Source organism: Saccopteryx leptura, chromosome 9 (assembly GCF_036850995.1).
Source record: "Saccopteryx leptura isolate mSacLep1 chromosome 9, mSacLep1_pri_phased_curated, whole genome shotgun sequence".
Lineage (NCBI taxonomy): Eukaryota > Metazoa > Chordata > Mammalia > Chiroptera > Emballonuridae > Saccopteryx > Saccopteryx leptura.
The window spans coordinates 68950973-68974225 of record NC_089511.1 but is presented as its reverse complement, the minus strand read 5'-3'; the positions used below and the strand labels follow the sequence as shown (position 1 = coordinate 68974225).

The window sequence follows — 23253 nt, the reverse complement described above, 5'->3', positions numbered from 1 at the left end:
GTGAGAAAAATTGTTAATTTTCTGATTTTTGTTTTACAGCAAGTGAAGTCTTCTCTTGGGGACAGAATAAATATGGCCAATTGGGTTTAGGCATTGACTGTAAAAAGCAGGCTTCACCACAGCTGATTAAATCTTTGCTTGGAATCCCTTTCATGCAAATTGCAGCAGGAGGAGCCCATAGTTTTGTACTCACCCTTTCTGGAGCTATCTTTGGATGGGGACGCAACAAATTTGGTCAACTAGGTCTTAATGATGAAAATGGTAGGTTTTCGTTATTATAGTTGTACTTTTAAAAAGAGATGGTCTTTTGAGATGGATCAGTGATTCTTAGTTTAAGAGAGAAATATACTCATAACTTCCTTGATAGGGAGGTAGGGCTAGAGGAGGTTAATTTAAAAATTTCATTTAATAATAGTTTTAGGAGATGATGGAAGGCCCCCCCCAAAATAATATTTTATCATAAAATATAAAAAGTAAAATTATATAAAATTTTTTTGCTGTTAGATGTTCATTAAAAGAAAGTTGGAAAACAGTACGTATGTCAAATTGGTTATCCTGTTGTTGGCCAGTGTTGGTGGAAAGTAGCAATGTAACATGAAGTGCTAATCTATTTGAGATTTTTAAGGAAATATTGAAGTAATCTGAGTCATTAAGTTAATCTTCAGTTTGGGTTCCACTTTTTTTTTTTTTTTTTCCTAAAGCTGGAAACCGGGAGAGACAGTCAGACAGACTCCCGCATGCACCCGACCGGGATCCACCCGGCACGCCCACCAGGAGGGCGACGCCACCAGGGGGCGATGCTCTGCCCCTCCGGGGCTTAGCTCTGTTGCCACCAGAACCACTCTAGCACCTGGGGCAGAGGCCAAGGAGCCATCCCCAGCGCCCAGGCCATCCCCGCTCCAGTGGAGCCTCAGCTGCGGGAGGGGAAGAGAGAGACAGAAAGGAAGGAGAGGAGGAGGGGTGGAGAAGCAGATGGGTGCTTCTCCTGTGTGCCCTGGCCAGGAATCGAACCCGGGACTTCTGCACGCCAGGTCGACGCTCTACCACTGAGCCAACCGGCCAGGGCCTTGGATTCCACTTTTAACATTAATGCTAGAGTCTTGAAAATAAACATTTTGTATTTTAAAAAATATAACTACTTGAAACAAGTTGGGGTCTTGGAATTGATTTTTTATAACTATATTTGGTCAAATGCCAGTATTTGAAATACAAATACTAATTTCATGAAGTTCAACATAATAGTAATGACTTAAGTGGACAAAAGTGAGTTGTTGATCTAGTAACAACTGGTAATGAAAAGCAAATAATACTCTCAAAGAGAATTTCAGAATATTGTTTTTCTGCATAAGACAGATTAGGGCGTTGTATCTCTTTTCTGCTACAAAATAGCAGAAAGATTTTCAAACTTTTAAGTAGGATCCTCTGAGCTTAATTATCATGAGTTGAATATAAAATATGATATATTGAAACAGTCAGATAGTTTTGAAATTCCTTGATTGCTGATTGGCATTTAGGCAGTTTAACACTTAAATTATTCTTTTTAAATTCCTCCTTTATCACAGTAAAATAGAAAGGCCTGGGAACCTAGATTAGTTGGCTTGTAGTACAAAAATCATTGAATCATGGTTAACATTATTTAGTCATCACTGTCCACTAAGCTTGATAAGCTATAGAGGAAACACACTTTAGAAAAGTTTTAATTTAAAAAATATTGTTAACATCTCTTGTTGGAATTTTCAGATAGGTATTTTCCTAATTTACTAAAGTCACTAAGAACTCAGAAAATAGTTTATATATGTTGTGGAGAGGATCATACTGCGGCACTAACCAAGGTATTGTACTTCTATGAAACTTCTTTATTGTTACTTCATAATTAGTAAATGTTTTCATAATATGTACATTAAAAGTTGAGTGTTATTGATGTTTAAAAAGTAATTTATCTTGGAAAAAGGACCTTGCTTATTATTTGTTCTCAAAAATGACTTAATTTTCAAATTTGTTATGAAATGTGAATTGTAATCTGTGAAATGTGATGATAGTTTATATTGTTGAGTTTCTCAGCCTTGTGTGAAATACTGCTTCAATAATATTTTGAATGAAAGAATTCCTTTCAAGTTTGTCAGGTTTGCCGTGATGTGTATATCATTCCCACTTATGCATAACTCTGCCTTGTTTTAATTTAGCTCCCATTTGGCTTATAAATATGTATATAACAAGTAATAGAGAATACCGAATAGATGATATAACAAGTATCAGATTATTTGTTATTATCCATAGGCCAGTGTTATGCAAGCAGTTATAATGAGTTTTCATTGCAATGTTAATGGCTTTAACTCTGATATCCTCACTTTATTTGGTATGTGCCAATTCAGTATCAGTATTGAGTATAGTACCTCTCTAGTGGTTAGAAGTAAAATGAAAATAAAAACATCAACCTTTACCAGGAATATTATTATAGTCATGTTAACAAAGGAACTGGAAAGTTTCCATTGGCTTACTTAGAAATTAATGATTTTGCTTCTGTTTCTTCATCTTGCATAGTATATAAAATTGGCAAGAAAAAATTAACTTCTAATCAGGCTTTATAACACTCCCACATTGGAATTTTAGCATGATAAGAATCATTCTTAGTCATTATCAAATATAGTGTACTCATTTAAAAAATATGACAAATTATAAAAGTTAATTTTTAAAAATTTTATATTACTTGCCATTTAGTAAGGAAGTTTTACTTGTAGTTACCTGTTGATCTTATTACCATAGGTTATTCATTGTTATAATTCAGATTACAAATGTCACTAAAGTCTTATTAAATCATATTGGAAGTTATAAATTTTAGTCATTCTCTTCTGTCATTGGTATTTGGAAGAAATACGGCTATGTTGAAATAACAGTATAAAACATTTTGCGTAATATTATTCTTTGGGACTAACTTTGTGGTAGAAAAACTCGATGTTAATGCTTTTCAAATAACCATTCCTCTTACTTTCCTAGGATATATGACTATCTATATTTGAGTTATTAAAAATGCTAATTATAGTATTCTTTTTTATTTTCTCTAATAAGTAGCTGGTGATACTTACTCATTGGAGTTTTTGGTGTATATTATTTTTAACAAAATCAGATCATTTTAAATATCCCAAAAGTAAAACAGTTTATTTTGCCTTGATTTAAGTTAGAATATAGTCCATATCTCTATATCTTTTGCTTTTCTGGAAGAATATTTTGCAAATTAAGATTGCTTTATGAAACAGTTTATTTGTGTAAAATCTTTAATAGGAAAATGATGTTAGGGAAAAATTTAATACAAACTCAAAAACTAAATAGGAAGACTTTTATGATAATGGATATGAGGACACTACTATAAAGATGTCAGAAATTTTCAAGTTAATTTAAAGATTCATTATGAAAATCATATATACATATCCTTTTTGACTTAATTATCCACTTTTAAGAATCTATCACAAAGATAAGAAGTTCAGTATACATAAGGCTATTTATTATGGCATTATTTTAATAGCAAAAGAATGGAAGAATCTAATGTCCATTAGTAGCAGTCTCGTTGCATATACTGGTAACTCCATGCAATGGAATACCGTGGCTGATAAAACAGAATAAGGAAGATCTCTGTATTGTGATGTAGAATGATCTTCAGAATATATTGTTAAGGAAAAAGACAAAAGAACAGAATAGTTTCCTTTTGTATAGGAGGGGGTGAAATATAAATGTTACATTTTAGTTACATTTTTAAAAAATTAAAGCTAGATCATATTTACCTTGCCTTATAGCTTTGACATTGGAATGTATAGACTATTATAATAAAAAGCAAACATATATTTTAATATTTAAACATTTCTTAAAAATTTAAAACAAAAACACAACTAATGGTACAACTGCAGGAAGAATTCTTTTAGGTCCTTATAAATTACAATATTTTGTTGTATATCACTAGTGGAAAATAGCCTAAGGATAAACCATTCACAAATTGATAGCAGTAAAATTGGTAATATTTTTTTCAATATATAGAAAGTAGGATAAAGCAAATAAGTACTCATTAGAAGCTGATTTTCAGCTTTAGAGAAAAGAGATATAAAATGGTAGGAGTTAAAACCCTGTGATCTTTACTTTGAATCACAAATATCATTATAAACTTTTTTTTTCCCTCTATAAAAATGAGTTTTCTTTTTTTCCCCTTTATTTTTTAGGACAACATCAAGGTCCTAGAAGTAATTACCAATGTACTGTCATGAAGCAGTGATCATTCCTTGATTGTTGTACACTTCATACTAAAAGGAATCAGGGCTTGTAGCAAGAATAGTCTTAGGCATTTTGTTACAAAAGCTCAAAGACTACTATGGTCACGTTAGAAGGACAACTTGAAGATACTTTCATTGGTTTACAAAAGGAAATAATGACTACAATAGATGTAAATATATCAAATATATAAAAATCCATGACTTTGTAATGATACTTTCCCCCAAATTAATAAAAATTCAATTTCATTGCTTTTCTTTGGAGGTTGCTAGGACAACTCATTTTTCTTAAAATTCTAACAATCATTTATTCTACCTCTTATTAGCAGATTGTATTTCAGAGTAACTTAATAGTTGATGAGATAAATTCTCTTTAGAAGAACTCCAACTAATAAATCCAGAAGAAATAAGATGAGAAAATCTCCATTTTATACTCTCCAATGAAATAATGGATCTAGGTAAAGATCAGCAACATTAAGCTTAATGTTTAATTAGGCTAAAACACATTGACCTACTTTTAAAAAAAATTATAATTGACATACAGTTAAAATTTTATTATTTTGGCCTACTTATTTTTAATATCATCTACCAGACATGCATTCTGATATGATGCAATAAAATAATCAGAAAAATTAAAACATGCTCTCAATATTAGATGATATTAAGAAATTAATAGTAAAGGGATCAGTTAATCAAAAGGATATAACAATTGTGCCTATATCGCACCCTACATAGGAACAACTAAATATATTAAACAAATATTAACAGTTTGAAAGAGACAAGAACACAGTAATAGCAGGGGATTTTAGTACCTCACTTTTAACAATGGTTAGATCATCCAGACAGAAATTAATAATGAAACGTTGTACTTGAACTGCATTTTATATCAGGTGGACTTAAACAGAACATTTCATCCAGCAGCAGCAGCAGCAGAATACACATTTTTTCTCAAGCATACATGAAACATTCTGCAGGAATGTTTAACAAATGCAAGAAGGTGGAAATCATATCAGGTATTTTTTTCCAGCCAAAATGGTATGAAACTAGTAACAGGAGGAAAGACGGAATTTTCCCAGTGTGTGGAAACTAAAAAGCACACTCCTGAATAAACAGTGGGTCAAAGAAGAAATAAAAGGGTAATCAAAAACTAGCTTGAGAAATGAAAATGGCAACACAATATACCCAAACTTATGGGATGTAGTAACAAAGCTCTAAGAGGGAAGTTGACACTTATAAAACACCTACTTTAAGAAAAAGAAAGTTCTCAAATGAACAGTGCCTTCATACCTCAGGGAACTAGAGGGGAAAAAAAACCTAAGTCCACAGAAGGAAGGAAATAAAAATCAGAAATAGAGACCAGAAAGCATTAGAAAAGATTAAATGTTTTTCTGAAAAGGCTAAAAATTAACAGGTTAGATAGACTAAGAAAAAAGGAGAGTCAAAATCAAAACTTAAAAGGAGATATTACAGCTGATGCAAAAGAGACTATGAATACTCATACACTAACATTGGATAACCTAGATCAGTGTTTTTCAACCGCCAGTCTGCAGACTGGTGCAGGTCCTCATAAGAGTTAAGCACAATGTTGTTTGAAGATGATAGACCCAATGATGATAGACTTTACAGTCTTCATACAATATCAGGGTGGTTAACATGAAATTTCTGGTGGACTTCCACTTATCTGTGGACCAGCAGTTGAAAACCACTGACCTAGCTAAAATGGATAAATTCCTAGAAACATAAACCAAGACTGAATTGTGAGGAAATAGAAGACTTGGACAGACCTTTAAGAAGACTGAATCAGTAATGAACAACTCTTCCAACAGCCCTGGCGGACCATATCAAACTAAAAAAGCTGTGCTGCAAAGGAAATAACAGTCAATAAAATGAAAAGGCAACCTATAGAATGGGAAAAATATTTGTAAAACATCTAGTAAGAGTTAATATTAAATATATAAGGAACTCATAATTTAATAATTACAAAATAATTTAATTTAAAAATGGAATGGGCCTTAATAGACATTTTCCCAAAGAAGATGTACATCTTTCCCAACAGATACAGGAAAAGGTATCAATGTCAACATCACAGTCATCAAGGAAATGCGGACTAAATTCACAATGAGATATCATTTCATATTTGTTAGAATGGCTATTATAAAAAAACACACAAAAGTCAGGTATTGCGGAGGATGTAAAAAAAAGGAGAACCCTTGTACATTGTTGGTTGGAGGATAAATTGGCACAGCCATTATGGAAAACATTATGGAGATTCCTCAAAAAATTACAAATAGAACTACTATATGAGCAAGCAGTGCCACTTCTGGATATATGAAGGAAGTGAAAACAGACTCTTGAAGATATAACTGGATTCTCATGTTCATTACAGCATTGTTCACAGTAGCCAGGTTATGGAAACGACTTAAGTGTTCATTGTCAGATGAATGAATAAAGAAAATACACAAAGTGGAATATTATTCAGCTATAAAAAAATTTATTTGCAACAACGTAGATGGACCTTGAGAGGTAGTATGCTAATTGAAATAAGCCAGAGAAAGACAAATTCTATATGGTATCATTTATAAGTGGAATTTAAAAAAATTAAATTCATAGAAACAGTAGAATGGTGGTTACCAGAGGGTTGGGGGAAATGGGGAGTTTGGTCAAGGGTACAAGGTTTCAGTTATAAGATGAGTAAGTTCTGGATTCCATGTACATGTTAAACTATTTTACAATACTATGTCGTATATACTTGAAATTTGCTGAGAGTAGATCTGAAGCCTTCTCACACACAAGGAAGTATGTGAGGTAATGGATGTATTAACTTCATTGTGGCAGTCATTTCACAGTGTTTACAGATCAAACTCACTGTATATTTTATATACAGTTTTTTTGGCAATTTATAAGTAAATAAAACTTGGAAAAAAATACCAGTTATAAAATTCAAATGAAAATTAACATTGTTGCTCTTTCTATCCAGAAAAGGAAATTAATATTAACTTTGTGTGGTAATAGTATTGTATTATATATTTTTACCTGTTAGAGGTATAAGCCAGTGAAGATGTATATACATTGATAGGTGAGATGATTTCATGACCAAAATTTGCTTTAAAATACTCTGCAAAAGGGGGTTAGGGGACATCCATGAAACAATTATATAACTTGCCGGTTGTTGAAACTGAGGGATGATTATATGATAATTCATGTATATTTTTGTCTCTGATTTTCTATTTCTTTGAAATTTTCCATGAAGAAAAGTTTTAAAAAGAAAAATCGATTTATTTTCCTTTTTGTTTTCTTCTTTTCCAAGTGAGAAGAGGGGAGATAGACTCCCACATGTGCCCCAACTGGTATCCACCTGGCAACCCCCATCTAGGGCCAATGCTCTGCCCACCTGGGGCCATGCTTGCAACTTAGTTATTTTTAACACCTAAGGTGGAGGCTCCATGGAGCCATCCTCAGCGCCATGGCTGATGCGCTTGAACCAATGGAGCCATGGCTGCAAGAGGGGAAGAGAGGAGGAGGAGGGGAAGGGGTACAGAAGCAGATGATTGCTTCTCCTGTGTGCCTTGACTAAGAATCGAACCCAGGACATCCACATGCCAGGCCAGTGCTCTACCACTGAGCCAACTGGCCAGAGTCAGAAAAATAAATTTTTTAATGTAGCAATATGTATAAATATTTAATGCTACTAAATGATAAAAGCAAGATATAAAATTGTATATATAGCTATAACTATGAAGAAAATCAATTGAGAAATATGATTGTGTTTGTGTTAAAGCTGTCAAAGCTTACTCTTTTTTAATATAAACTGTGATCCAGCTTTATATTTTTATAATAAAGACTATATTGTCTTTAGTAACTATAAAAATAGCTATATTTGTGCACTCTGGTTCCATATATTTGCAGAGCTTTTATGTTAAAAGTATAACTAGGTTGCCTGACCTGTGGTGGCACAGTGGATAAAGCATCAACCTGAAATGCTGAGGTTCGAAACCCTGGACTTGTCTGGTCAAGGCACATAATGGGAGTTGATGCTTCCTGCTCCTCCCCCTTCTCTTTCTCTTTTTCTCTTATCTAAAAATGAATAATAAAAAGTATTACTACATAGTTTGAAAACAGAAGATGATACTATTTTAATGGTTTTGTGAAATTTTATAGCTGTGTACTTGCGATTCAACAGGAATATAATGACAATGAAAGGCAATGGAAAAATAATTATTAGTATCTCTTTAATGATAACTTCAACTAAATATAATGACAAGAACATAATTAAATACTCTAAAAATATGTGAAAATACTTAGCCATGAACCCGGAACTCTCTTTGTTTTAAGACATTTTATTTTAAATTGCCAGGTATCATCTGTTTTGTGAAGATAATAAAAGTAAAAAACTCCCTATTAAAGATTTATTTTCCTGAAAATTATTTTCTTTTATCAGGCCTTATAATTATACAGGGTTTTGTCTTTTTTTAGGAAGGTGGAGTATTTACTTTTGGAGCTGGAGGGTATGGTCAGTTGGGTCATAACTCTACTAGTCATGAAATAAACCCAAGAAAAGTTTTTGAACTTATGGGAAGCATTGTCACTCAGATTGCTTGTGGCAGGTAAGCTGTTACATAAGAGTACAGGGGGTCCTTGAGTTACGGCAGTCTCAACATACATCTTTTCAAGTTTAAATACTCTCATAAAAACAAAATAACTGAGACGTGAGTGTTTTGACTTACGTTGTTAGCATCATACTTACAGAGTATGTGGGTGAACTAGTTTGTTTGTGTGTAGTGATAGAAGACGCAGTATTTTTCTGTGGCTTGTGTTTTTATGTTTTAGATTATGATTTTACAACTGTGTTAGGATAGGTTAATGACTTAGGCCAGGGTGTGTTTCGACTTACACCAAAATTCAGGTTCATCACTGTTGTAGGAACAGAACTGTGTCTTAACCCAAGGACCTTCTATATTTTGGTTTGTATAACACAATTACTTAGGGAATATATTTTTTTAACAGTTCAGAGGGTTTTATATTTTTTTGACATCTGTTTGTTATGCCACGAATTTGTAGGGAATTGGTTCTAGCCACTCAAGTCTCACAAAGTCTGATTTTGTGGGCAGAGCAGGCTGGAGCTTCAGTCCTTTAATCTTTCTTGTCCTTTTTTGCTGAATCCTGCCACCCTTCTTACCGAACACCCCCCAGCCACCCCTGACAGCTGTCAGCCTACTCTCTATGAATCTGTCTCTGTTTTGCTTGTTAGTTAGTTTTGTTCATTAGATTCTACATATAGTGAAATCATATTGTACTTGTCTTTCTCTGACTAGCTATTTCACTTAGTGTAATACTCTCCAGGTCTATTCATGCTGTCACAAAAGGTACTATTTTCTTTTTTCTTACAATGGAGTGGCATTCTCTTGTACTACTGCATTTTTTTCTACTTATCTGCTGATAGGCACTTGGGCTGCTTCCAAATCTTGGCTATTGTAAATAACTCTGCAGTGAACATAGTGGCCGGTGCATATATTCTTTTGACTTAGTGTTTTGGGTTTCTTTGGATAAATTCCCAGAAGTGGAATCCTTGGGTCATAAGGCAGTTAGTTGTGTTTTTAATTTTTTTTTTTTTTGTATTTTTCTGAAGCTGGAACCAGGGAGAGACAGACAGACTCCCGCATGCGCCCGACCGGGATCCACCCGGCACGCCCACCAGGGCGAAGCTCTGCCCACCAGGGGGTGATGCTCTGCCCCTCCGGGGCGTCGCTCTGCCGCGACCAGAGCCACTCTAGCGCCTGGGGCAGAGGCCAAGGAGCCATCCCCAGCGCCCGGGCCATCTTTGCTCCAATGGAGCCTTGGCTGCGGGAGGGGAAGAGAGAGACAGAGAGGAAGGAGGGGGGGTGGAGAAGCAAATGGGCGCTTCTCCTATGTGCCCTGGCCAGGAATTGAACCTGGGTCCCCCGCACGCCAGGCCGACGCTCTACCGCTGAGCCAACCGGCCAGGGCCTTTTTAATTTTTTGAGGTAACTCCAACTTCATATTTTCTAAAAGGCCTAGAGAACATACAGGGATGCCTCTCTTTCCATTTGTGTTGGTCATTTTTGCAAATTAGTGGAAGATGGCAGTTTCAGCTGAAAGTAAGAATTTTTTAAAATGTGTTATTAAGGAATCTGGTAATCTAAGATAAAAAATTCTCATCTAATGCCTAATTTGTGCTACTAAGTAGTCATATTAACAGGAGAAATATATATGTATATATCTTTAAGTGTGAGGAGGGGAGATAGTGAGACAGATTTCTGCTTGTCCCCTGACCAGGATCCACCTAGTAACCCCCATCTTGGGCTGATGCTCGAATCAGCCGAACTATTTTTAGTGCCTGAGACAGACCCCTGGACCAACTGAGCACAAGCCTCAGTGCACAAGCCGATGCTGCAACCAATTGAACCACTGGCTGTGGAAGGCAGAGGTGGAGGGGGAGAAAAGTAAATGGTCACTTTTCTTGTGTACTCTGATTAGGAACTGAGTTCAGGATATCCATACACTAGGCCAATGCTGTATCCACTGAGTCAACTGGCCAGGGCTGTGAAAAAATTTTTTATACTGATTATTATACCTTTCTTTAACTGAGACAAGATATAACATAAGTAATACTGTTTTGTTGATAGCATCACACTTGAAGGGAAAATCTAGATCTTTTTTGTTTTCACCCTTTTTTAAGAAAGGGAATTGACTAACACATTTGATTAGTTTATGGTGAAAATTGAATTAGAATACAGATCTTTTGATTCCCAGTTCAGAGTAAATAGAAAAGTCAGAACCTTGAAATGAGCTTTGTCTTTGGTTGTTTAAATTATATATACCCCAAGACCTCTGGTGGCACAGTGGATAAAGTTCTGACCTGGAATACTGAGGTCCTTGGTTTGAAAATCTGGGCTTCCCTGTCAAGGCACATACAAGAAGCAACTAAGTTGATGCTTCCTGCTTCTCCCCCCACTTACTTTCTCTCTTTTCCCCTCCCCCCTTCTCCCTACCTCTAAAATAATCAATAAAAAATAATTTAAAAATAATAAAAAAATTATATAGACCCCAAGAGGTAAAATGTATTTTGACTAGTTAACTCAGTTTAAGCACTTAGCTTCTTACTGATCTAGTATATATCCTTATACAATACAGTTTAGTTTTACCCACTGATAGCTTCAGATACATGGAATCACACTGTAGGTAGCCTTCCATGACTTTTTTTTTTAACATCATACTACATGATTATCCCTATGTGTAGCTATGGCTCCTTATCATTAGGTCTCATTGCTGTGTTATATTTAATTATATGTGTAAATAATTATTCTATTACTAATGGGCATTTGGGTGCTTCCATTTTTTTATCAATTACAAATGTTGTTTAGAACATTTGTTAAGTGATGTTTGTATTTCTAAAGTATATACTTAGAATAGAGTTGCTGGGTTATAGAGGATACTTAACTTGAATTTTGTGAGTTAATGTCACCCTGTTTACCAAAATGGTTATACCAGTTTACATTCCCATTAGTACTGTATGAAAATTCCTGACATTTGGTGTCTTTGTCACCATTTGGTATTGTCCAACTTTTAAATATTTTAATTCTTGGATATGTAGTATTACTTAATCATGATTTTAATTTGCATTTTCATGATTTATAGGGATTGCATTGAATCTGTAGATCATTTGGGAAGTATTTACATCTTAACAATATTAAGTTTTCCAACCCCTGAATATGGGATATCTTTTAATTTATTTATATCTTTAATTTTTTTCAGTAATATCTTGTAGTTTTTATTGACTTTACCTTTTTGCTTAAGTTAATTCTTATATATTTATTCTTTTTGATAATACTGTAAATGGCATTTTCTTAATTTCTTTTTGGATTGTTCTGTCTAGTGTATAGAAATGCAACTGCGTTTTGCATATTGATTTTTATTAGCTCTAATAGTTTTTTTGGTGGATACTTTAACGTTTTCTGCATATGAAATCATAATCTGTATACAGAGATAATTTTGTTAATTCCTTTCTGATTTAGATGCCTTTTATTTCTTTTCCATGCCTAATTGTTCTGGCTAAAACTTCCAGTACCAAGTTTAATAGAAGTGGTCAAAGCAGGCATTTTTGTCTTGTTCTTGATCTTAGAGGGAAAGCTATCAGTTTTTCATTACTGAGTATGTTTGCTGTGGATTTCTTATACATGGCTTTTATTATGTTGAGTTAGTTTTCTTCTGTTTCTTTTTTGAGGGCTTTTATTTTATCTTTTTAATGAGAGAGACAGGAAGGAAAGGGGAGAGACGAGAAGCATCAACTCATAGTTGCAGAACTTTTAGTTGTTTATTGATTGCTTCTCATATGTCCCTTGCTTGGGGGGGCTCCAGCCAATCCAATGACCCCTTGCTCAAGCCAGCAACCTTGGGCTTCAAGCCAGCAACCATGGGATCATGTTGATGATCCCATGCTCAAGCTGAAAACTTTGGGGTTTTGACCTCAGTGTCCCAGGTCAAAACTCTGTCCACAGTGCCACCACCCATCAGGCAGTTTGACGCTTTTATTATGAAAGGACATTGACTTTTGTGTGTGTGTGTGTGTGACAGAGAAGGACAGGTAAGGACAGACAGGAAGGGAGAGAGATGAGAAGCATCAGTTCTTCATTGTGGCACTTTAGTTTTTCATTGATTGCTTTCTATTATGTGCCTTAACATATAAGAGGGGTGGGGGGGTGAGCTGCAGCTGACCAAGTGACCCCTTGCTCAAGCCAGCGACCTTGGGCTCAAGCTGGTGAGCTTTGCTCAAACCAGATGAGCCTGAGCTCAAGCTGGTGTCCTCGGGGTCCTCCATGTCCCAATCTGATGCTCTATCCACTGTGCCACCACCTGGTCAGGTGAAAGGGCGTCAACTCTTTTGAATTTTTTTATCTGCATCAGTTGAGGTGATCATGTGAGTATTTTCTTTATTCTGTTTATGTTGTATGATTGGTTTCTGTATGTTAAACTATCCTTGTATTCCAGGAATAAATTCTAGTTGGTTATGCCATATATCCTTTTTTTTTTTTTGAATTGATTTGAGAGAGGCAGGAAGGAAAATAGAGAGGGAGGAGAGAGATGAGAAGCATCTAATGGTAGTTCCTTCACTTGTTCATTGATTGCTTCTCACACATGCCTTGATGAGGAAAGGTGGCTCAAGTGAGCCAGTAACCCCTTGCTCCCTTGCTCAAGCCGGCAAGCCCAAGCTCAAGCCATTGACCTTACGGTTTCGAACCTTTGACCTCAGCTTCCTAGGTCAACACTACCCACTGGTCAGACCTGTATAGTGTTTTTAATATGCTACTGAATTCAGTTTGTATGTGTTCTTTTGAGAATTTTTGCATTGGTGTTCATAAGGAATAATGGTCTCTATTTTTTTTTTTTTTTTTTTTTTTTTGTAGTGTGCTTCTTGGGCTTTTATATCAATATTATGCTGGCCTCATAGAATGAGTTCGAATGTTTCCACTTAATTTTTTTCAAAAAGTGTAAGAATTCATGTTCTTTAAATGATTTAATTCACCAGTGAAGCCATTTGGTTCAAGGCTTTTCTTTGTTGGGAGATTTTTTTTTTTTCCCTTTTTTACAGAGATAGAGAGAGAGTCAGTGAAAGGGATAGATAGGGACAGACAGGAACAGAGAGAGATGACAAGCATCAATTATCAGTTTTTCGTTGCGACACCTTAGTTGTTCATTGATTGCTTTCTCATATGTGCCTTGACCGCGGGCCTTCAGCAGACCGAGTAACCCCTTGCTCCAGCCAGCAACCTTGGGTCCAAGCTGGTGAGCTTTTTGCTCAAACGAGATGAGCCTGCGCTCAAGCTGGAGACCTCGGGGTCTCGAACCTGGGTCCTCCACATCCCAGTCCGACGCTCTATCCACTGTGCCACCGCCTGGTCAGGCTGTTGGGAGTTTTTTGATTGTTTTAATCTTTTTACTAGTTATAGGACTATTCTAATTTTCTTTTTCTTTTGATATAGTGAGTACATTTTGTATTTCTAGGATTTTTTTCATTCCATCTACATATGAGATCTAATTTTGTTGGCAAATTATTGTGTATAGTACTTTCTTATGACCATTTTTATTTAAGCAGCATTAGTAGTAATGTCTCTACTTTCATTTATGATTAAAAAAAATTACTGATTTTTAGAGAGGAGATAGAGAGAAAGAGAGGGAGAGAAAGAAAGGGGGGAGAAGCAGAAGTATCAACTCATGGTAGTTGCTTCCTTTATGTGCCTTGACCAGACAAGCCCAGGGTTTTGAACTGGTGACCTCAACGTTCCAGGTTGATACCGTACTTTATCACTGTGCCACCACAGGTCAGGCTTCATTTATGATTTTAATAATTCCTATTCTTTTAGTCAGTCTTGCTAAAGTGTTGTCAATTTTGTTGCTCTTTGTAAAGGTTTTTGTTGCTCTTTGTTTTTATTGAGTTTAGATATGTTTCTATTCTCTTTCTGTCATTTATCTCAGTTCTAATCTTTATTTTCTTCTAGTTTTGGGTTTTTTTTTTTGTAAAGCTGTGTTATTCTCTTTTGTTTTTGAGAGAGACACAAAGGAGAAAAGGAGGAGAGAGATGAGAAACATCAGTTCGTAGTTGCTTCACTTCAGTTGTTTATTGGTTGCTTCTCATGCATGCCTTGACTGGGGCAGGGTTTCAGCTAAGCCAGTGACCTTGAGCTTCAAGCCAGCCACCTAGGGGTTTGAACCTTGGACCTCAGCATCCCAGGTTGACGCTCTATCCACTGCACAACCTCTGGTCAGTCAGTTTTTGAGCATTTTAAGATAATTGTTTGTTTTTGTCTTTTAAGATTCATTATTTGGTATTTATTAGGGTTGAATAGACTTTATTTATAGCAGTTTTAAGTTCACCACAAAATTAAATGGAGGGTACAGACAGATTTCTGTGATGTATTATATTGAATAATTTCACTGCCCTAGAAATCCTGCATGCTTCACCTATTCATTTCTCCCTCCTACCTAAATGCAGGTAATCACTTATCTTTTTACTCTCATAGTTTTGTCTTTTTCAGAATATCATATAGTTGGAATCATACAGTATGTAGCCTTCTAAAGTTGCCTTTTATTCACTTAGTAATATGCAGTTAGATCCTCCATGTTTTTCCATTGCCTGATTGCTGTTTTCTTTTTAGCGTTTAATTGTCTGGATGTATAATGGTTTCTTTATCCATTCACCTACTGAAGGATATATTAGTTGATTTTAAGTAGTTATGAATAATTATGTTATAAATGTTTGTTTGCAGGATTTTGTGTGAACACAAGTTTTTAACTCCTTTGGATAAATAATGAGCCTAATTGCTGGATAATATCGTAATAGTATGATTAGTTTTGTAAGAAACCTCCAAAGTGGTTGTATGATTTTACTTTCCTATATTGGTTTTCCTTCTTTAAATGGGCCATACATTCCATTATTTGTATGCCTATGATTTTTTTTTTTAACTGGTAATACGTGGTAAATGTGGAAACCAGATTTTCTTCCTTCTCCAGGGTTTGCAATTTTTTTTTTTTATAGTTTCAGGTGTAAATGATTAGATATTTATTTATTTATTTATTTCAATGGGGTGACATTGATAAATCAGGGTACATAGGTTCAGAGAAAACATCTCTAGGTTATTTTGACATTTGATTATGCTGCATTCCATCACCCAAAGTCCAATTGTCTTCCGTCACCTTCTAACTGGTTTTCTTTGTGCCCCTCCCCTCCGCCAATCCTCTCAATCTCCTCCCCCCACCCCATAACCCGACACTCTTATGCATGTCTCTGAGTCTCATTTTCATGTGCCACCTCTGTATGGAATCATACAGTTCTTAGTCTTTTCTGATTTACTTATTTCGCTCAGTATAATGTTATCAAGGTTCATCCATGTTGTTGTAAATGATCCGATGTCATCATTTCTTATGGCTGAGTAGTATTCCATAGTATATATGTATCAAAGCTTTTTAATCCACTCATTCACTGACGGACACTTGGGCTGTTTCCAGATCTTGGCTATTATGAACAATGCTGCTGTAAACATGGGGGTGCATTTCTACTTTTGAAAAAGTGTATGGTGTTCTTGGGGTATATTCCTAAAAGTGGTATATAGCTGGGTCAAAAGGCAGTTTGATTTTTAATTTCTTGAGGAATCTCCATACTGTTTTCCACAGTGGCTGCACCAGACTGCATTCCCACCAGCAGTGCAGGAGGGTTCCCTTTTTTCCACATCCTCGCCAGCACTTACTCTGTGTTGTTTTGTTGATGAGCGCCGTTCTGACTGGTATGAGGTGATATCTCATTGTGGTTTTAATTTGCATTTCTCTAATGATTAGTGATATTGAGCATTTTTTCATATGCCTATTGGCCATCTCTATGTCCTCTTTGGAGAAGTGTCTATTCATTTCTTTAGCCCATTTTTGGATTGGATTGTTTGTCTTCCTGGTATTGAGTTTTACAAGTTCTTTATAAATTTTGGTTATTAACCCCTTGTCAGACGTATTGTCAGATATATTCCCCATTGTGTAGTTTATCTTTTTATTCTGTTCTTATTGTCTTTAGCTGTGCAGAAGCTTTTTAGTTTGATATAGTCCCATTTATTTATCCTGTCTTTTATTTCACTTCCTGTGGAGATACATCGGCAAATATATTGCTACGAGAGATGTCGGAGAGCTTACTGCCTATGTTTTCTTCTAAGATACTTATGGTTTCACGGCTTACATTTAAGTCTTTTATCCATTTTGAGTTTATTTTTGTGAACGGTGTAAGTTGGTGGTCTAGTTTCATTTTTTTGCAGGTAGCTGTCCAATTTTCCCAACACCATTTGTTGAACAGGCTGTCTTTACTCCATTGTATTCTCTTACCTCCTTTGTCAAATATCAGTTGTCCATAGAGCTTTGGGTTTATTTCTGGGTTCTCTGTTCTGTTCCCTTGATCTATATACCTGTTCTCATGCCAGTATCAGGCTGTTTTGAGTACAATGGCCTTGTAGTATAACTTGATATCAGGAAGTGTGATACCTCCCTCTTTATTCTTCATTTTCAAGATTGCTGAGGCTATTTGTGTTCTCTTTTGGTTCCATATAAAGTTTTGGAATATGTGTTCTATATCTTTGAAGTAAGTCATTGGTATTTTAATTGGTATTGCATTGAATTTATAAATTGCTTTGGGTAATATAGACATTTTAATGATGTTTATTATTCCTAACCATGAGCACTGTATATGCTTCCACTTGTTTGTATCTTCCCTGATTTCTTTTATCAATGTTTTATAATTTTCCGAGTACAAGTCTTTAATCACCCTTGTTAAATTTATTCCTAGGTACTTTATTTTTTTGGTTGTAACAGTAAAGGGGATTGCTTCCTTAATTCCTCTTTCTGACAGTTCATTGTTAGTGTATAAAAATGCCTCTGATCTCTGAGTATTAATTTTATATCCTGCCACTTTGCTGAATTCATTTATCAGGTCTAGTAATTTTTTGACTGCGACTTTAGGGTTTTCTATATACAATATCATATCATCTCAAATAATGATAGTTTTACTTCTTCTTTTCCAATTTGGATGCCTTTTATTTCTTTTTTTTGGTCTGATTGCTATGGCTAGGACATCCAGAACTATGTTGAATAAGAGTGGAGAAAGGGGGCACCCCTGCCTTGTTCCTGATCTTAAGGGAATTGCTTTTAATTTTTGCCCATTGAGTATGATGTTGGCTGTGGGTTTGTCATAGATGGCCTTTATCATGTTGAGGTATGTTCCCTGTATTCCCACTTTGCTGAGAATTTTGATCATGAATGGGTTCTGGATTTTATCAAATGCTTTTTCTGCATCTATTGAAATTATCATGTGGTTTTTTTCTCCTTCCTTTTGTTTATGTGATGAATCACATTGATTGATTTGCGAATATTGTACCAGCCTTGCCTCCCAAGAATAAATCCCACTTGATCACGGTGTATGATTTTTTCATATATTGCTGGATATGGTTTGCTAATATTTTGTTGAGGATTTTTGCATCTATATTCATCAAGGATATTGGCCTATAATTTTCTTTCTTTGTGTTGTCTTTGCCTGGTTTTGGAGTCAGAATTATACTCGCCTTATAAAAGGAGCTTGGAAGTCTTCCTTCCTCTTGAATTTTCTGAAATAACTTGAGAAGGATAGGAGTTAGTTTTTCTTTGAATATCTGGTAGAATTCACTTGTGAAGCCATCAGTCCCAGGACTTTTCTTTTTTGGGAGTTTTTTGATAACTGTTTCTTTCTCATTTGTGTAATTGGTCTGTTTAGGTTTTCTGATTCTTCCAGATTAATTTTTGGAAGATTATATGTTTTAAAGAATTTATCCATTTCATCTAGGTTGTCTAGTGTTTTGGCATACAGTTCTTCATAGTATTTTCTTACTATATTTTGTATTTCTGTTGTGTCAGTTGTTATTTCTCCACTCTCATTTTTAATTTTATTTATTTGAGTCCTCTCTCTTTTTTTCTTGGTGAGTCTGGTTAAAGGTTCATCGACCTTGTTCACCTTTTTGAAAGAACCAGCTCCTGGTTTCATTGATCCTCTGTATTGTTTCTTTACCCTCTATGTCATTTATTTCTGCTCTGATCTTTATTATCTCCTTCCTTCTACTAGCTCTGGGCTTTACTTGCTGTTCTTTTTCTAATTCTTTTAGATGCAGGGTCAAGTTGTTTATTTGAGCTTTTTCTAGCTTCTTGAGGTATGTATGTAATGCTATGAACTTCCCTCTCAGGACTTCTTTTGCTGTGTCCCATATATTTTCAGTTGATGTATACTTGTTATCGTTCGTTTCTAGGAATTTTTTAATTTTTTTTTTTCGACCTGGGCCGGTTCACCCCTCCTTAGGCAACCTGGTTGTCCCCCGCTCCCGGGAGGTCACCATATTGATGCCAATCGGACACCCGATCGGCATAGCGCACTACAGCCCAGAACTCCTGGGCTCAAGCGATCCTCCCTCCCGCCTCAGCCTCCCGAGTAGCTGGGACTATAGGCGCGCGCCACCACGCCCTGCAGTTTCTTTTTTGATCTCATTGTTAACCTATTTGTTATTTAATAATAACATGCTATTTAGTTTCCAAGTGTTTGAGTATTTTTCAGTTTTTCTATTGTGGTTGATTTCTAGTTTCATGCCATTGTGATCAGAGAAAGTGCTTAATATGATTTCAATCTTCTTAAATTTGTTGAGGCCGCTTTTGTGCCCTAACATGTGGTCTATCCTAGAGAATGTTCCATGAGCACTTGAAAAGAATGTATATTCTGCTACTTTAGGGTGAAAGGTTCTGAAGATATCTATTAAATTGAGTTGATCTAGTATGTCTTTTTTTTTTTTTTTTTTTTTAACTTTTTTTTTTAGGTTTTTTTTTTTTTTTTTAAGGATTTTTTATTTATTCATTATAGAGAGGAGAAAGAGTGAGAGAGAGGGAGAGAGAGAGAAGGGGGGAGGAGCAGGAAGCATCACTTCCCATATGTGCCTTGACCAGGCAAGCCCAGGGCTTTGAACCGGCAACCTCATTGTTTCCAGGTTGACACTTTATCCACTGCGCCACCACAGGTCAGGCTAGTATGTCCTTTAAGTCAACTGTTTCTTTGTTAATTTTCTTTCTTGAGGATCTATCTAGTGATATTAGTGGGGTATTGAAATCCCCTATTATTATAGTATTGTTCATCTTGCCCTTCCAATCCATCAAAGTCTGCTATATATATTAAGTGCTCCTATATTAGGTGTGTAGATATTTATAATGGTTATATCTTTCTGTTGGATTGCTCCCTTTATCATTATGTAGTGACCTTCTTTATCTCTTACTATAGTCTTTGCTTTAAAGTCCATTTTGTCTGATATAAGTATTGCTACCCAGCTTTTTTTTCATTTCCATTTACGTGAAATATTTTTTTCCATCCTTTTTATCTTCAGTCTATGTGTATCTTTTTTAAGGTGTGTCTCTTGTAGACAGCATATGTATAGGTCCTGTTTTCTTATCTACGCAGTTACCCTATGTCTTTTGATCAGATCATTTAATCCATTTACATTTAAGGTTATGTAGTTGTTTATTGCCATTTTATTCTTTAAAACTGTATTCCTCTGTTGCTATATTCTTTTTCTCCTTTGATCTGTTTACAACAGGCCCCTTAGCATTTCTTGCAGCCTTGGTTTGGTCCTAGTGAATTCCTTGAGATTTTTCTTGTCTGGAAAGCTTTTTATTTCTCCTTCAATTTTAAACGATAGCCTTGCTGGATAAAGTAGTCTTGGTTGTAGGCTCTTGTTTTTCATTACTTTGAATATTTCTTGCCATTCCCTTCTGGCCTCAAGTGTTTCTGTTGAGAAGTCGGAAGTCATCCTTATGGGGGCTCCTTTGTAGGTGATAGTCTTTTTTTCTCTAGCAGCTTTTAATATTTTCTCTTTATCACTTAGCTTTGGTATTTTAATTATGATGTATCTTGGTGTAGGTTTCTTTGGGTTTCTCTTTAATGGAGTTCTCTGTGTTTTTTGAACTAGTGAGATGTTTTCCTGCCTTAATTGAGGGAAGTTTTCAGCTATGATATGTTTAAACAAAGTCTCTATCCCTTGTTCTTTCTCTTCTTCTTCAGGAACCCGTATGATGCGGATGTTATTTCTCTTCATGGTGTCACAGAGCTCTCTTAGAGTTTCCTCAGACTTTATGGTCTCTTTTCTTTTTTCTGCTCTGCCTCCGTGCCGTTATTTATCTTGTCCTCTAACTCGCTGATTCCATTCGCAGCTTCATCCATCCTGATTTTAATTCCTTCCAGTGTGTTCTTCATTTCTTTTTTTTTCTTCTTTTTTTTCTTTTTTTCAGAAGCTGGAAACGGGGATAGACAGACAGACTCCCACATGCGCCTGACCGGGATCCACCCGGCACACCCACCAGGGGCGACGCTCTGCCCACCAGGGGGCGATGCTCTGCCCTTCTGGGGCGTTGCTTTGCCGCGACCAGAGCCACCCTAGCGCCTGGGCAGAGGCCAAGGAGCCATCCCCAGCGCCCGGGCCATCTTTGCTCCAGTGGAGTCTTGGCTGCGGGAGGGGAAGAGAGAGACAGAGAGGAACGAGGGGGGTTGGAGAAGCAAATGGGTGCTTCTCCTATGTGCCCTGGCCGGGAATCGAACCCGGTCCCCCGCATGCCAGGCCGACGCTCTACTGCTGAGCCAACCAGCCAGGGCCTTCATTTCTGATACTGTATTTGTAATTTCTGACTGATTCTTTTATTTCTTTTATTTTTTGTATTTTTCTGAAGTTGGAAAACGGGAGGCAGTCAGACAGACTTCCGCATGCGCCCGACCGGGATCCACCTGGCCTGCCCACCAGAGGGCGATACTCTGCCCATCTGGGGCATTGCTCTGTTACTACCAGAGCCATTCTAGCTCCTGAGACAGAGGCCACAGAGCCATCTTCAGCGCCCGGGCCAACTTTGCTCCAATGGAGCCTCAGCTACGGGAGGGGAAGAGAGAGACAGAGAGGAAGGAGAGGGGGAGGGGTGGAGAAGCAGATGTGCCCTGGACAGGAATCGAGCCCGGGACTCCTGCACGCCAGGCCGACGCTCTACCACTGAGCCAACCAGCCAGGGCCTGACTGAGTCTTTTTTTATTATTTCAATGTCCTTTTTTATATTTGCTATCTCTTTATTTTGGTGTTCGTAATAACCATCTATTGTTGTTCTAATATCTTTGAACATCCTTACAGTCGTTATTTGAAACTCAGCATCTGGTAATTTGGTTATATCTGACTCATTCAGGTCCTTTCCTGGGGATTTCTCTTGATTCATTTGTGTTGCATTTCTTTGCTTTCTCATCTTATCTGTGTAAAAAGGTTTTGGTCACTAGAGTCCACTGGGTGTGGCCTCTGTGTTCCCTTGGTGTGATTTGTCTGCAGGCCCACCACCCTCTCTGCTGTTGCTGCCTAGGGCGTCCAGGTATGGGTGTTGCCAGTGCCTACCCACTGCGGCTTTTGCTGTGGTTTCCTCCTCTCCTTCATGGGAGTGGCTGTGATCACATGCTCAGGTATACAAGCCTCGCTGGCTTTGGGCTTTGTCCTGCCCCTGCAGGTGGCAGTATGCTCGGTTCTGAGGGCAGAGGTGAGCACCTTTGTTCAGCTGCGGGTCTCTGCCTTATTCCGGGCTTTCACCCCGCCCTTTCAGGAGAAGCCCGCTCATGGGAGGGCTACAAGCCTTAGCTCCACAGGCCCAGTTGGACTGCGAGCCCACGCTTAGTAGCGGGACTTCGTCTGTTCTGGGCTTTTGGCTCCACCCTTGGTGGGGAGAGGAGCCGGCTACCAAGTCAGGCCACAAGTCTCGGTTCCATGGGCATGTCAGGGCTGTGCTCCTGTGCCCTTACTCAAGTGCAGGTCTCCACCACATCCAGAGTTCCCGCCCTTCCCCCTGTAGGCTGTATTGCAAGCGGCCCGCAGCTGTGCTTGACCACTTTCCCACGTCCCCTCCTCCCCAGCTGGGCAAGACTGAGCTCATACCTGTGCCTCAGTGGTGGCCAGCGGCTTCTGCCCTTGCCACCTAACTGCACTTCCATGTCCCGCGGCTGCCTGCCCTCAGGTGAGTCCTTAGCTGTGCGGTCCCAAAAGCTCCCTCCTTCTAAGCGACTCTGCTCTGAGTGCCTTGGGAGAACTTGTTTGGCTGGTGTCCTGCATCCCTTTGCTGGTATTTCTGTTTCCAGGGGAAATATTCACTTCAGATTTGGGGAGTGACTCGTCCCAGAGGTTAGGGTGGCTGTCTCTCAAAATGTTTCTCCCTGTGCCTCCTAGATTACACTCTCTTTCTGCTACTCCGGTCCTCTCCTCTCTCCCCGTCCCCTGGAGCCCCGGGTTAGTTGTTGTGAGGAGGTTTTCTGTGTGGTCCCTTTAAGAAGAATCCTGGGTCTGAGAAATCAGTCTCTTTCTCACAAATAGTATCCTGTCTTGTTTCCAGCTAAATACTGTCCATATGCCTCTTCTAGGCTCTGGGGCTGCAGGCTGGG

The 23253-nt window shown here is 37.3% G+C and overlaps 1 protein-coding gene across 6 annotated transcripts in view; it reads left to right on the top strand.

Annotated features, from left to right (window-relative positions):
* The window catches only part of HERC4 (HECT and RLD domain containing E3 ubiquitin protein ligase 4), a 145643-nt gene that overhangs the window by 51719 nt on the left and 70671 nt on the right, over window positions 1-23253 (top strand). For all 6 annotated transcript variants that reach the window (XM_066348964.1, XM_066348962.1, XM_066348960.1 and 3 more), the window contains 3 exons: window positions 40-261; window positions 1741-1832; window positions 8727-8857. In XM_066348964.1, coding sequence (XP_066205061.1) covers window positions 40-261; window positions 1741-1832; window positions 8727-8857 — 445 coding nt within the window. The remainder of the gene's footprint in view (window positions 1-39; window positions 262-1740; window positions 1833-8726; window positions 8858-23253) is intronic.